Consider the following 11,975-nt stretch of genomic DNA (forward strand, 5'->3'; position numbering starts at 1 on the left):
AAAACTGAAAAAAAGGGAGTAATTACGTAGGATGCCATTAGAATCGGTTGATATAACTCGGTACTACTAGCCAATATATGACTTGTAAATTGCATCGTAAAAGACCTTTCATTCAAGCACGTGAAAATTGCCAACTTGCACGTTACTAAATATCATAGTACACCAATAATGCGAGATGAGTAACCATCTTATAAGTAGGGCACTGGACTTTTTAGTGAACGAAAGTTATCACCAGCGTGTGAAATTGTGCAGCTTTCTTTCTTAAGAAGAGAAATACTGCAACTTGGTTTGTGGAAAAGTGCAACACGAGGTCGCCCATGCACCATCTGATGGTTTCTTTGAGGAAAAATACATAACCAAGTCTTCTCACTGGTCGTCAGAAAAACAAACTAAAAGGAATTGATTCCAAAGGTGGCATCGGCTGGAGTAGTATATATATATATATATGTATGCATGCTAAGCAACCGTAATGCAGAGCTCCTAGATCTCCATGCATCCCCAAACCTTGACCGTCAACCAAATGGCGCCCCCCAGCTCCAACCCACCTAAAGCAAACCCGAACTCAGAACTGTACGAGCTGAAGGAGCACCTGCTTACGCTTACCACTATGGTGGCCATGGTGACGTACGTGTCCGGGCTGAACCTGCCGGGCGGAGTCTGGGAGGCGCAGGACAAGGCCGGGCACCTCGCCGGCGACCCGATCCTCCGGGACATGCACTACCGCCGATACATCGCCTTCACCTACTGCAACGCCACGGCGCTCTCCTCGTCGCTGGTGGCCTGCCTCATCCTCTTCATGCTACGCAAGGACAGCGCATTCTGGAGAGGGGTTCTCTACCTGATCATGTTTCTCGAACTGATTGCACTCATGGGTTCCTACGCTGCAGGAAGCTGCCTCGACGCCTTCATCACCATTTGCGCCTCGGTGTTAGCCTTGCCCGTCCTGGCGTACATCACGTATGGGTTCTTGTGCTTTCTCGGTTTGCTAGGACAGACTGAGCCGGCGGAAAGCTCGGGCGGAGCTACCTCCCATAACTCGTCGAGCTCGCGAGCTGAAGCGGGCGTTACTAAGCTCCCAACACCAATGGGGGATGTGGACAAAGACAAGAACGAGGTGCACATGCTTCTCGCGACCTTCGCAATCACCATCACCTACGTTGCTGGGCTAAACCCGCCGGGCGGGTTCTGGAGCAGCAGCACCACCACTCGTGTCCACCTCCAGCGGCAGCACATGGCGGGCGACCCGATCATGCAGGACCGTGGTCTCTGGAGGTACCGGGCATTCTTCATATGCAACACCACGGCGTTCGTCGCCTCCTTGCTCATCATCCTGCATCTCCTAGAAAAGAAGCTGATCTTGAAGATGTCAAGACGGTTCAACGCGGTGATGTACGTGCTCATCTCCGTGGCGCTCCTGTTCCTTAGAGCAGGTCTAACAGACCCCGTAAAAGGGGCAAACCCGTATAATAACCGCCGGTTTGAGGGTTTCGCGTCTACCCGGCCGTCTAGCACGCCCCGTAAAAACGGCCCCCGAATCGATTTTTGCTGTTTTCGAGTACGGGGCGGGTCCTCGCCCCCTACTTGTGCGGGGTGGGAGCGGGGATAGTGGGCGAAGCCAGCATCCCAATTCCGAAAGCGCGCGCGGACATTTCAGTTCCCCCCACCCGTTTTCCCCCGCGCGCCGCCGCCGCCACCCGCGCGCCGCCGCCGCAATCCGTCAGATCCGCCGCCACCCGTGCCCCTCCGCCGTCCGCCCAGCCTCGTCGAGGTTCTTCGACGCCCGCCGCACCTCCGCCGCACCCCCGCCGAAGTTCCGCGTCCGTCCGCACCGCCACACGCCCGCCGCACCTCCGCCGCACCTCGGTGAGTATTCCGCCGCGTTCTTCTTCGTTGCCGCCGGTAAATTGGTCGGATTTGGGGCTGATGTATGGTACACCGTGGTAGATGGCTTCGGAGGATGTGCACATGGCGGATTTGGACGCGACGTCCACCGATTGGTCGTCGTCGGATGATTCCGACATCGACGATTTGCTCAACGACGACGACACGGAGATGATGGTGCTGCTCTTCGGCTTGAAGCAAACGGAGGACCGCATGAAGCTGCTGGATCAGCGGAAAGGATCCGTGATGGGGCGTATGTGCATTCCGCGGAACCGCGCCGTCGGCCACGAGCAGCTGATGCAAGATTACTTCGCCGAGGTACCGACCTATCCTCCCCGCCTCTTCCGTAGACGGTACCGAATGCGTAGGACTTTGTTCGAGAAAATCGTCAAAGATTGCGAGGCAAATTGCGATTATTTCAAGCAAAGAAGAAATGCTGCCCAAGTCATGGGATTTAGCCCATACCAAAAAATTTCTGCCGCCATGAGGGTTATTGCATACGGTATACCAGCAGATTATACCGATGAGTACCTTCGCATTGGTGTGCAAACAACCACGGATTGCGTGCGTATGTTTGCCAAGATGGTGATCAAGTTGTATGGAGAGAAGTATCTCCGAGCTCCAAATGAGGATGATACAAAAAGGCTCATGGAGATCAATGAAAAGAGGGGGTGGCCGGGGATGCTTGGTAGTTTGGATTGCATGCATTGGACATGGAAAAATTGTCCAAAAGCATGGCATGGCATGTATTGTGGCAAAAGCCGTGATGCTACCATTGTTCTTGAAGCTGTGGCCTCTCAAGACTTATGGATTTGGCATGCTTTTTTGGATTGCCGGGGACACTCAACGATATCAACATCTTGAATAGATCCCCTTTGTTTAAAAGACTAGTTAAGGGTGATGCTCCACCTTGTAACTACAAAGTTATGAACAATGAGTACACCATGGGGTACTATCTCACAGATGGTATTTACCCTAACTATGCAACCCTTGTCAAGTCCATAAAAGAGAAAAAGGACAGGCCTTTGACAAGAAAGGAAGCTTGCTTCACCAGAAATCAAGAGGCATGCCGCAAGGATATTGAGAGAGCTTTTGGTGTCCTTCAAGCAAGGTTTGCAATTGTCAGGGGTCCTGCTAGGTTTTGGGACAAGGAAACTCTTGTTGATGTCATGACATGTTGTGTGATTCTTCACAACATGATCATTGAAGATGAAAGCGGTTTAAACTTGCCATGTTTCTATGACAATGTTGGCACCCGAGTGCAGCCCGAGAGGAACCCTGATCGGCTTGAAGCTTTTCTTGCAGCTCATCGAGGCATTGAAAATGCCGAGACTCATCACCAGCTCACCCAAGATCTGATTGATCACCATTGGCAGTTGCATGGCCAATGATTTTTTACATTCATTTCCCATTGTTGTATGTGTGAAACATTCATTTCCTATTTGTTGTATGTGTGAAACATTTGTTATTTGTTTAATTCTTCCATTAGAACATTATTGTAATAATTAAGACGATTATTGTGTGATGTAAAACATTTATTTTATGTGAATGGTGTGTTGGTTCTAATATGCAATTTGTCAAAAAACCCTGTTTTGAGGGGCCAAAAACTCGGGCGAGCTAGCAGAGCCCGTATCCCACCCCGTAAAACAGAATATTCTGTTTTACGGGGTGGGGATACGGGCTCTGCTAGCTCGCCCGAGTTTTTGGCCGGCGAAACCCGGATACAGGGCCCTCTACTCGTGTTATACGGGGCGAAAAAATACGGGGCCTGTTAGACATGCTCTTATGGAGGCCTATGCTGTTGGGAGCTGCAGGGAGGCTCATAGTACCGTCAAGGTCCTCTCCTTGGCCGTTGCAGTTCCTGCCTTCGTTTTCCTGCAGCTGGCTCTTTCTTATTTCGATTGCTGGAAACGAATTAGTGGGTGTATGATTCAAGCGCTCTCCGGATGGTTGAAAAGCTCAAGTCCCGCAGGTATGCTCAGCATGTTGATTGATTGATTTATTGATGGAGAATAGTAGCTAGTACATGCATGATTGATCCAGTTTTCGCACAAATAACATAGGTCGATTAATGGATTGACTACATATATGCGCAGGTACCATCGCAGGCGAAGCCAAAAACCAAGACCAAGACAAAGACCTGAAAAGAATTCGCTATTTCGTTATGGTGCTTGCTAGTCTTGCGGTGAGCATCACCTACCAAGCTGGACTAGATCCGCCGGGCGGCCTCTGGCAAGACAGCCGGGCTGGGCATAAGATCGGCTACCCTGTGCTACGGACGACGCATCCTACTCGTTACAAGGTCTTCTTCTACAGCAACTCGGCAGCTTTCGTGACATCTCTGATGGTGGTCATGATGGTCCAGTGTAGGTACCTGGTCAAGCGGCGCACGCTGGTGGCAGCCATGGTGCTGGACCTCATCGGCCTCGTAATCGCATATATTGCGGGGAGCACCAGGGAGGTATTCACCTCAGTTTGTGTGGCCGCCATGGGTGGCCTTGTCCTCTCCTGCGCGGTTATCCATATCGCCTTAGGAGGAGAGGAGGAGAAGGTCGTTGATATTCCTGTTGCTGGTGCTCAAGGACGAAGCAAGGATCAGCTGGAGAGGAAGCGTCAGGTGATGCTGATAATCGCCATCTTGGTCGCCGCGCTTATGTACCAAGCCGGGCTGACACCGCCAGGCGGCTTCTGGCCAGCAGATAATCGACATCTTGGCCACCGCCACCGCGCCGGGTACCCCGTCCTCCTCAGCAGCCACCCGCGCCGTTATAAGGCCTTCTTCTACTGCAACGCCGTGAGCTTCATGGCGTCCGTTGTTCTCATCATCCTCCTCGTGAACCGCAAGCTCTACAGGCCGGCCATACGGTGCTACGCGCTCCACGTGTGCATGGCGGTGGGCATGCTCGCGCTCATGGGTGCCTACACTTCCGTCAGCGGAAACTACCGCCATCTCAAGACCTCTATCTATGTCTTGACTCTGGTCGCCGCCGTGGCCATTTCCTTGCTCTTGCAGCTCGTCATCTTCTGGTACATACGGAGGAGCCGTAGGCGCCAAGATCACGGGGGGCAACGGCCGTTTCGTGGCGAAGGAGGAAGTGTTGAGGAACAAAATGAGGTGCTTGAATACTTGATGGTGCTCGCGGTAGTGATTGCGAGCGTCACGTACCAGTCTGGCCTGAAACCACCGGGCGGCATTTGGCAGGAGGACAAGGATGCCAGAGGCAAGCACTTCTCCGCTGGCAACCCGATCCTCCACGACATTAGCAAACTCCGCTACAACGTCTTCTTCTACAGCAACTCCGCGGCGTTCATGGCTTCCATCATCGTCATGGTCACGCTGCTTCCGCTAACGCTGAGCGAGGTCTCTAACACCGATGTCAGCTGGAAGCAGCTCTGGCCAGTCAACATGGTCATTCTGACGGACGTGCTCGCCCTACTGCTGGCCTACGCCACAGGAAGTACTAGGAACTGGAAGTCGTCCAGGAATGTTCTATTCCTAGTCCTCCCCGTGCTCGTCTATGTTCCGCTCCATGCAGGGGTAGCAGCGCTCAAAAAGAAACTCTGCAAACCAACGCCACCTGCTACATGATTAGCTACCTTTCTTCCAACTGCTCCACGCAACGACACTCGTTGTATTTGAGTTCTTCCCCTAGACAACCCGTGTGTATGTGGCGAACAACTGGTACTTTGTTTCCTCTCTAAATTACTACACCTTTATGGGAACAATGTTGTAGCAACAACATTTGCAAGGTATTTGGCCACCGCTGCATACCCTCTTTCAATTCAAAGTAGGTTTGGATGTATGCCTAATTAGACTGAAATCCTCTTTTATAGAATCTGAAAAACTCAAGAGTACCGTATCCTGCCCATAAAAAATATGTCCGTTTCCATGATTCCATATGGCCCAGCAACCGGTGTAATGAAGATCTCCTTTAAGCATTTCAAACTATATCTTCTCCTGCTATCCAAAACCATGTTAAGCAGCCCCATATTCAGTATTCCATTCAAGATTGAGTCTCCACCAAAAAGTTTGACTGAAATCACATGTGAAGAATAGGTGCATGAAACCCTCATTTACATTGTTCTGGCACAACACACAAATAGAACTTTACACATGATATATTTTTCTCCTTGAAGCATTTCTACTCGGTTGTTCCTACTTCCTACTGCCAATCTATGCGCTCCAGCCGCCAAGTGATGTGTTGTTATTGTTTTTCATGCAGTATTACTTGTCTGCAAGATAAAAAAAAGTAGGATCCAAAGATGGTGTATGTAGGGGACTAGTACCCTCGATATACCTCCTGGTCCATATGCCCACCTAGATTCAACGAGATGCGCGAGTTGGCAAACCGCTAGATGGTGTAGGGTTTTGAGACAAGGTAACCCACTGGCCATCCATTTGCGGGGTAGCCCATAGACGTGGGCGGGCTTGCTTTCATGCCAAAGTCAGGCTTGGTGTGCATCTTGTCCATTCCCCGGGGATACTCGTCGACGAAGCTGGTTGTGGCCTTGTGGGGTCCTAAAACCCTTGTCACTGAAGCCATAGTAGCCATAGAACTTGTCAATGTTCATGTCGATGCCACCGAATTGGATTATCTCCTTAGGTGAGGCCCTCACGGTCAGCGCCATTGTCAAGAAATAACATCACAGGGACCGATGACTTAGGAAGCCTACATCCGATAATTTATTTGTTCATCGAGCACCCAAGTCACCAGATGATAGGGGGGCTCATTTATCTAGGTTTATGCCCCTTGAGAAGGTAACATACATACTCCTGCCTTCATTTTTATTATACGCGGGATCCATACAAAATAACTCGATGCTTTTGCTCTAGATCTATATATTGCTTGTAGTATATAAAAAGAACAGGTAGATAATAGATAATAGAAGATGAGAATCTGGATCAATGTGTGCTCAATAGCATAAAAAGGTGTGAGTGGATGGAAATTTTCCGAACTGTTAGAGTTGTATAGTCCCCTTCTTGTATTTTCCAGTGTATGAGGGGCTTACCTGCACATTGTAACACACCTGTACATGTACCAGCCAAAGGCCCTCTGTGAATACTAGTTGCTCATTCACAACATGGTATCAGAGCATAGGTTCATCTCCTCTTGCACGTAGCAACTCTGTGTTGCTTCCATCACCGCCGTCGATCTCTCCGGCGAGCTCTCCGGCGACTGATCCTACTCTGATATGCTCCTGTCTTGGCCACCTTCTTCCGCATCCCGTTCCGGCCGGCCCCGTCCTAGTCGGCCCTGCCTCCGGCCACCTCCGGCCGGTCCTGCCCCGGCCGCCCCTGCCCCGGCCAGCTGTGCCCCGTCCCCGGCCGCCCCTGCCACGGCCAGCCTCGTCCCTGGCCTGCCCCGTCCTGGCCGTGCTCGGGCAGTTGTGCCAGATCCAGATCTAGATCTGGTTTGAAAAAAATGATGGCGTCCTCCGCGTCTGGCTATGTCAGTATTCATCAGTGCCCAGTGATCTTTGATGGTTCCAACTATGGGGCGTTTGCTGCCTTTATGCGTATACACATGTGTGATCTTCGACGGTGGGGTGTTCTTATCGGCGAGGTCCCTTGTCCGCCGCAACCCACTGCTCATGTGGCTCCTACCCCCGCCGCCAGTGCCACAGACCCTTGCTGATGATGCTCCTCAGGCTGCTCAAGATGCAGCCAGGTCTGCCGAGCTTGCTGTTGATGAGGCATACGGGCAGCAGGTACTTGCTTATTCAGAGGCTCTTGGGTCCTGTCATGACAGTCTGGCTGCTTTTACTCAATTGTGTGATGGGGATGCCAGGGTTGTCGCTGTTCTTTCTCAGAGTGTTCAGCCACAATTTGCTTCTGAATTTATGGGTCTTGCTACTGTCGTTGAGATATGGTCTCACTTTCGTCAGCGCTATTAGCCTTCTGCGATTCTCTGTACTTATCTGTGTTGCGCGTCAGGAGCATGATCTTCAGCAGGGTGACTCTATTGTTGATGAGTTCTACACCCAGAGTGCGGCGATCTGGCGTCAGCTTGACTCCCTTCGCAGTGATATCTGTGGTACTTGCCAGTGTTGCCGGACAATAAGTTCAGATATGGATTTTAAGAGGATCCATGAGTTCCTGTCTAGACTTCGTCTAGAGTTTGAGCCCCGTCGTGCCCAGTTGTTTGCTCGGGGTTGTGTTCCTATCTTAGAGGTGTTGATTGAGCTTCATGCTGAGGAGACTCGTCTGCGTGGTGTTGGTCTACTTGGGACACCTTCTGTTCTTGCTGCTCGAGTTCCTGTTGCACCTACACTGCCGCTTCTACCCACACCAGCGCTTGCTCCTACAGGAGGAGCTCGCCCTTCTCGCGGTGGGAGTCGCCCTCGCCGCGATCGGTTCTGCACTCACTATCGAAGGCCTGGTCACCTTGAGTCTCACTGCTATCAGAAGCAGCGGGGAGTGCCTCCTCGTGCTCCATCTTCAGCACACGTCACCACTGGCTTCACTGAGCAGGATATTGCGAGGCTTCAGCACCTCTTTGCCTCCTCTGGCTCTGCTTCGACGGGTACTATTGCCTTTGTGGATGGTTCCTCTACACAGTCAGGTACATCCTCGTGGGTTCTGGATACTGGAGCTTCTTTCCACATGTCGCCTGATTCTTCCTCTCTTTCTTCTCTTCGACCTCTCCCTCTTCCTGTTCATGTTCTTACTGCCGATGGCACTTCTCTTCATGTTACTAGTCGTGGCACTCTTTCTACTTCCTCCTTTTCCATTCCTCATGTTTCTCATGTTTCCCGTCTTACCATGAATTTGTTTTCCGCTCCTCAACTCACCGATTCTGGTTGTCGGGTCATTCTTGATGTTGATTCCTGTTCATGTTCTTACTGTCGATGGCACTTCTCTTCATGTTACTAGTCGTGGCACTCTTTCTACTTCCTCCTTTTCCGTTCCTGATGTTTCTCATGTTTCCCGTCTTACCATGAATTTGTTATCCGCTCCTCAACTCACCGATTATGGTTGTCGGGTCATTCTTGATGTTGATTCCTGTTCAGTTTAGGACACTCACTCGGGCACTGGTTGGGGCTGGTCCTCGGTGCCGTGACTCCTAGGGACTTTGGGAGCTTGACTGGCTTCATGTTCCTTCTTTTACCACTTCACCGACTGCACCAATTGTGCTTGCTGCTTCCATTACCGCCTCCTTTCAGAAGTGGCATCATCGTCTTGGTCATCTTTCTGGTTCTCGCTTGTCGTCTTTACTTCATCGAGGTCTTCTGGGGCCTGTCTCAGGAGATGTCTCGCTTCAGTGTTGCTAGGGTTGTAGGCTTGTGATACGTCTCCGACGTATCGATAATTTCTTATGTTCCATGCCACATTATTGATGATATCTACATGTTTTATGCACACTTTATGTCATATTCGTGCATTTTCTAGAACTAACCTATTAACAAGATGCCGAAGAGCCGATTGTTGTTTTCTGCTGTTTTTGGTTTCAGAAATCCTAGTAACGAAATATTCTCGGAATTGGACGAAATCAATGCCCGGGGTCCTATTTTGCCACGAAGCTTCCGGAAGACCGAAGAGGAGTCGAAGTGGGGCCACGAGGTGCCGCCACCATAGGGCGGCGCGGCCCGGGCCCCGGCCGCGCCGACCCGTGGTGTGGGGCCCTCGTGTGGCCCCCCGTTGCCCTTCCGCCTACTTAAAGCCTCCGTCGCGAAACCCCCGATGCACCGAGAGCCACGATACGGAAAACCTTCCAGAGACGCCGCCGCCGCCAATCCCATCTCGGGGGATTCGGAGATCTCCTCCGGCACCCTGCCGGAGAGGGGATTCATCTCCCGGAGGACTCTTCACCGCCATGGTCGCCTCCGGAGTGATGAGTGAGTAGTTCACCCCTGGACTATGGGTCCATAGCAGTAGCTAGATGGTTGTCTTCTCCTCATTGTGCTTCATTGTTGGATCTTGTGAGCTGCCTAACATGATCAAGATCATCTATCTGTAATACTATATGTTGTGTTTGTCGGGATCCGTTGGATAGAGAATACTATGTTATGTTAATTATCAAGTTATTACCTATGTGTTGTTTATGATCTTGCATGCTCTCCGTTATTAGTAGAGGCTCTGGCCAAGTTTTTGCTCTTAACTCCAAGAGGGAGTATTTATGCTCGATAGTGGGTTCATGCATGCCTCCATTGATATCTGGGACAGTGACAGAAAGTTCTAAGGTTGTGGATATGTTGTTGCCACTAGGGATAAAACAGTGATGCTATGTCTAAGGATGTAGTTGTTGATTACATTACGCACCATACTTAATGCAATTGTCTGTTGCTTTGCAACTTAATACTGGAAGGGGTTCGGATGATAACCTGAAGGTGGACTTTTTAGGCATAGATGCAAGTTGGATGGCGGTCTATGTACTTTGTCGTAATGCCCAATTAAATCTCACTATATTTATCATGACATGTATGTGCATTGTTATGCCCTCTCTATTTGTCAATTGCCCGACCGTAATTTGTTCACCCAACATGCTTTTATCTTATGGGAGAGACACCTCTAGTGAACTGTGGACCCCGGTCCATTCTTTTATACTTGAAATACAAATCTGTCTGCAATACTTGTTTTACTTGTTTTCTTGCAAACAATCATCTTCCACACAATACGGTTAATCCTTTGTTACAGCAAGCCGGTGAGATTGACAACCTCACTCGTTTCGTTGGGGCAAAGTACTTTGGTTGTGTTGTGTAGGTTCCACGTTGGCGCCGGAATCTCCGGTGTTGCGCCGCACTACATCCCGCCGCCATCAACCTTCAACGTGCTTTTTGGCTCCTCCTGGTTCGATAAACCTTGGTTTCTTTTACGAGGGAAAACTTGCTGCTGTGCGCATCATACCTTCCTCTTGGGGTTCCCAACGAACGTGTGAGTTACACGCCATCAAGCTCTTTTACCGGCGCCGTTGCCGGGGAGATCAAGACACGCTGCAAGGGGAGTCTCCACTTCCCAATCTCTCTACTTTGTTTTTGTCTTGCTTTATTTTATTTACTACTTTGTTTGCTGCATTATATCAAAACACAAAAAAATTAGTTGCTAGCTTTACTTTATTTACTATCTTGTTTGCTATATCAAAAACACAAAAAAATTAGTTACTTGCATTTACTTTATCTAGTTTGCTTTATTTACTACTGCTAAAATGGCCACCCCTGAAAATACTAAGTTGTGTGACTTCACAACCACAAATAATAATGATTTCCTATGCACACCTATTGCTCCACCCGCTACTACAGCGGAATTCTTTGAAATTAAACCTCGCTTTACTCGAATCTTGTTATGCGAGAGCAATTTTCACGGTGTTAGTTCCGATGATGCTTGCTGCCCATCTCAATAATTATGTTGAATTGTGTGAAATGCAAAAGTATAAAGATGTAGATGGTGATATTATTAAATTGAAATTGTTTCCTTTCTCATTAAGAGGAAGAGCTAAAGATTGGTTGCTATCTCTCGCCTAAGAATAGTATTGATTCCTGGACTAAATGCAAGGATGCTTTTATTGGTAGATATTATCCCCCTGCTAAAATTATATCTTTGAGGAGTAGCATAATGAATTTTAAACAATTGGATAATGAACATGTTGCTCAAGCTTGGGAAAGAATGAAATCTTTGGTTAAAAATTGCCCAACCCATGGACTGACTACTTGGATGATCATCCAAACCTTCTATGCAGGACTAAATTTTTCTTCGCGGAATTTATTGGATTCAGCTGCTGGAGGTACCTTTATGTCCATCACTCTTGGTGAAGCAACAAAGCTTCTTCATAATATGATGGTTAATTACTCTGAATGGCACACGGAAAGAGCTCTGTTGAAGAATCCTCTTCCTTGAATGATAAGATTGATGCTATTATGTCTATGCTTGTGAATGATAGGACTAATGTTGATCCTAATAATGTTCCGTTAGCTTCATTGGTTGCCCAAGAAGAACATGTTGATGTAAATTTCATTAAAAATAATAATTTCAACAACAATGCTTATCGGAACAATTCTAGTAATAACTATAGGCCATATCCTTATAATAATGGTAACGGTTATGCTAATTCTTATGGGAATTCTTACAACAATAATAGGAATACACCCCTGGACTTGAA

At 49.0% G+C, this 11,975-nt stretch overlaps 1 protein-coding gene across 1 annotated transcript; it reads left to right on the plus strand.

The window, feature by feature from the left end:
* The first annotated feature begins 520 nt into the window (after window positions 1-520).
* LOC124646591 lies at window positions 521-5,470 on the plus strand. The gene is made up of 3 exons (XM_047186697.1): window positions 521-1,416; window positions 3,657-3,853; window positions 3,978-5,470. The coding sequence occupies exons 1-3, from the start codon at window positions 521-523 to the stop codon at window positions 5,468-5,470; spliced, it is 2,586 nt and encodes an 861-aa protein (XP_047042653.1).
* The last annotated feature ends 6,505 nt before the right edge of the window (window positions 5,471-11,975 follow it).

Source organism: Lolium rigidum, chromosome 1 (genome assembly GCF_022539505.1).
Source record: "Lolium rigidum isolate FL_2022 chromosome 1, APGP_CSIRO_Lrig_0.1, whole genome shotgun sequence".
Taxonomy (NCBI): Eukaryota; Viridiplantae; Streptophyta; class Magnoliopsida; order Poales; family Poaceae; genus Lolium; species Lolium rigidum.

What these genes read in the sequence shown, in the direction of transcription:
- LOC124646591 (XM_047186697.1), top strand. Translation starts at nt 521, where the DNA reads ATGGCGCCCCCCAGCTCCAACCCACCTAAAGCAAACCCGAACTCAGAA. An exon ending in CTCATCTCCGTGGCGCTCCT is followed by an intron (nt 1,417 to 3,656) that starts GTTCCTTAGAGC and finishes GGGGCCTGTTAG; the next exon opens with ACATGCTCTTATGGAGGCCT. An exon ending in GAAAAGCTCAAGTCCCGCAG is followed by an intron (nt 3,854 to 3,977) that starts GTATGCTCAGCA and finishes ATATATGCGCAG; the next exon opens with GTACCATCGCAGGCGAAGCC.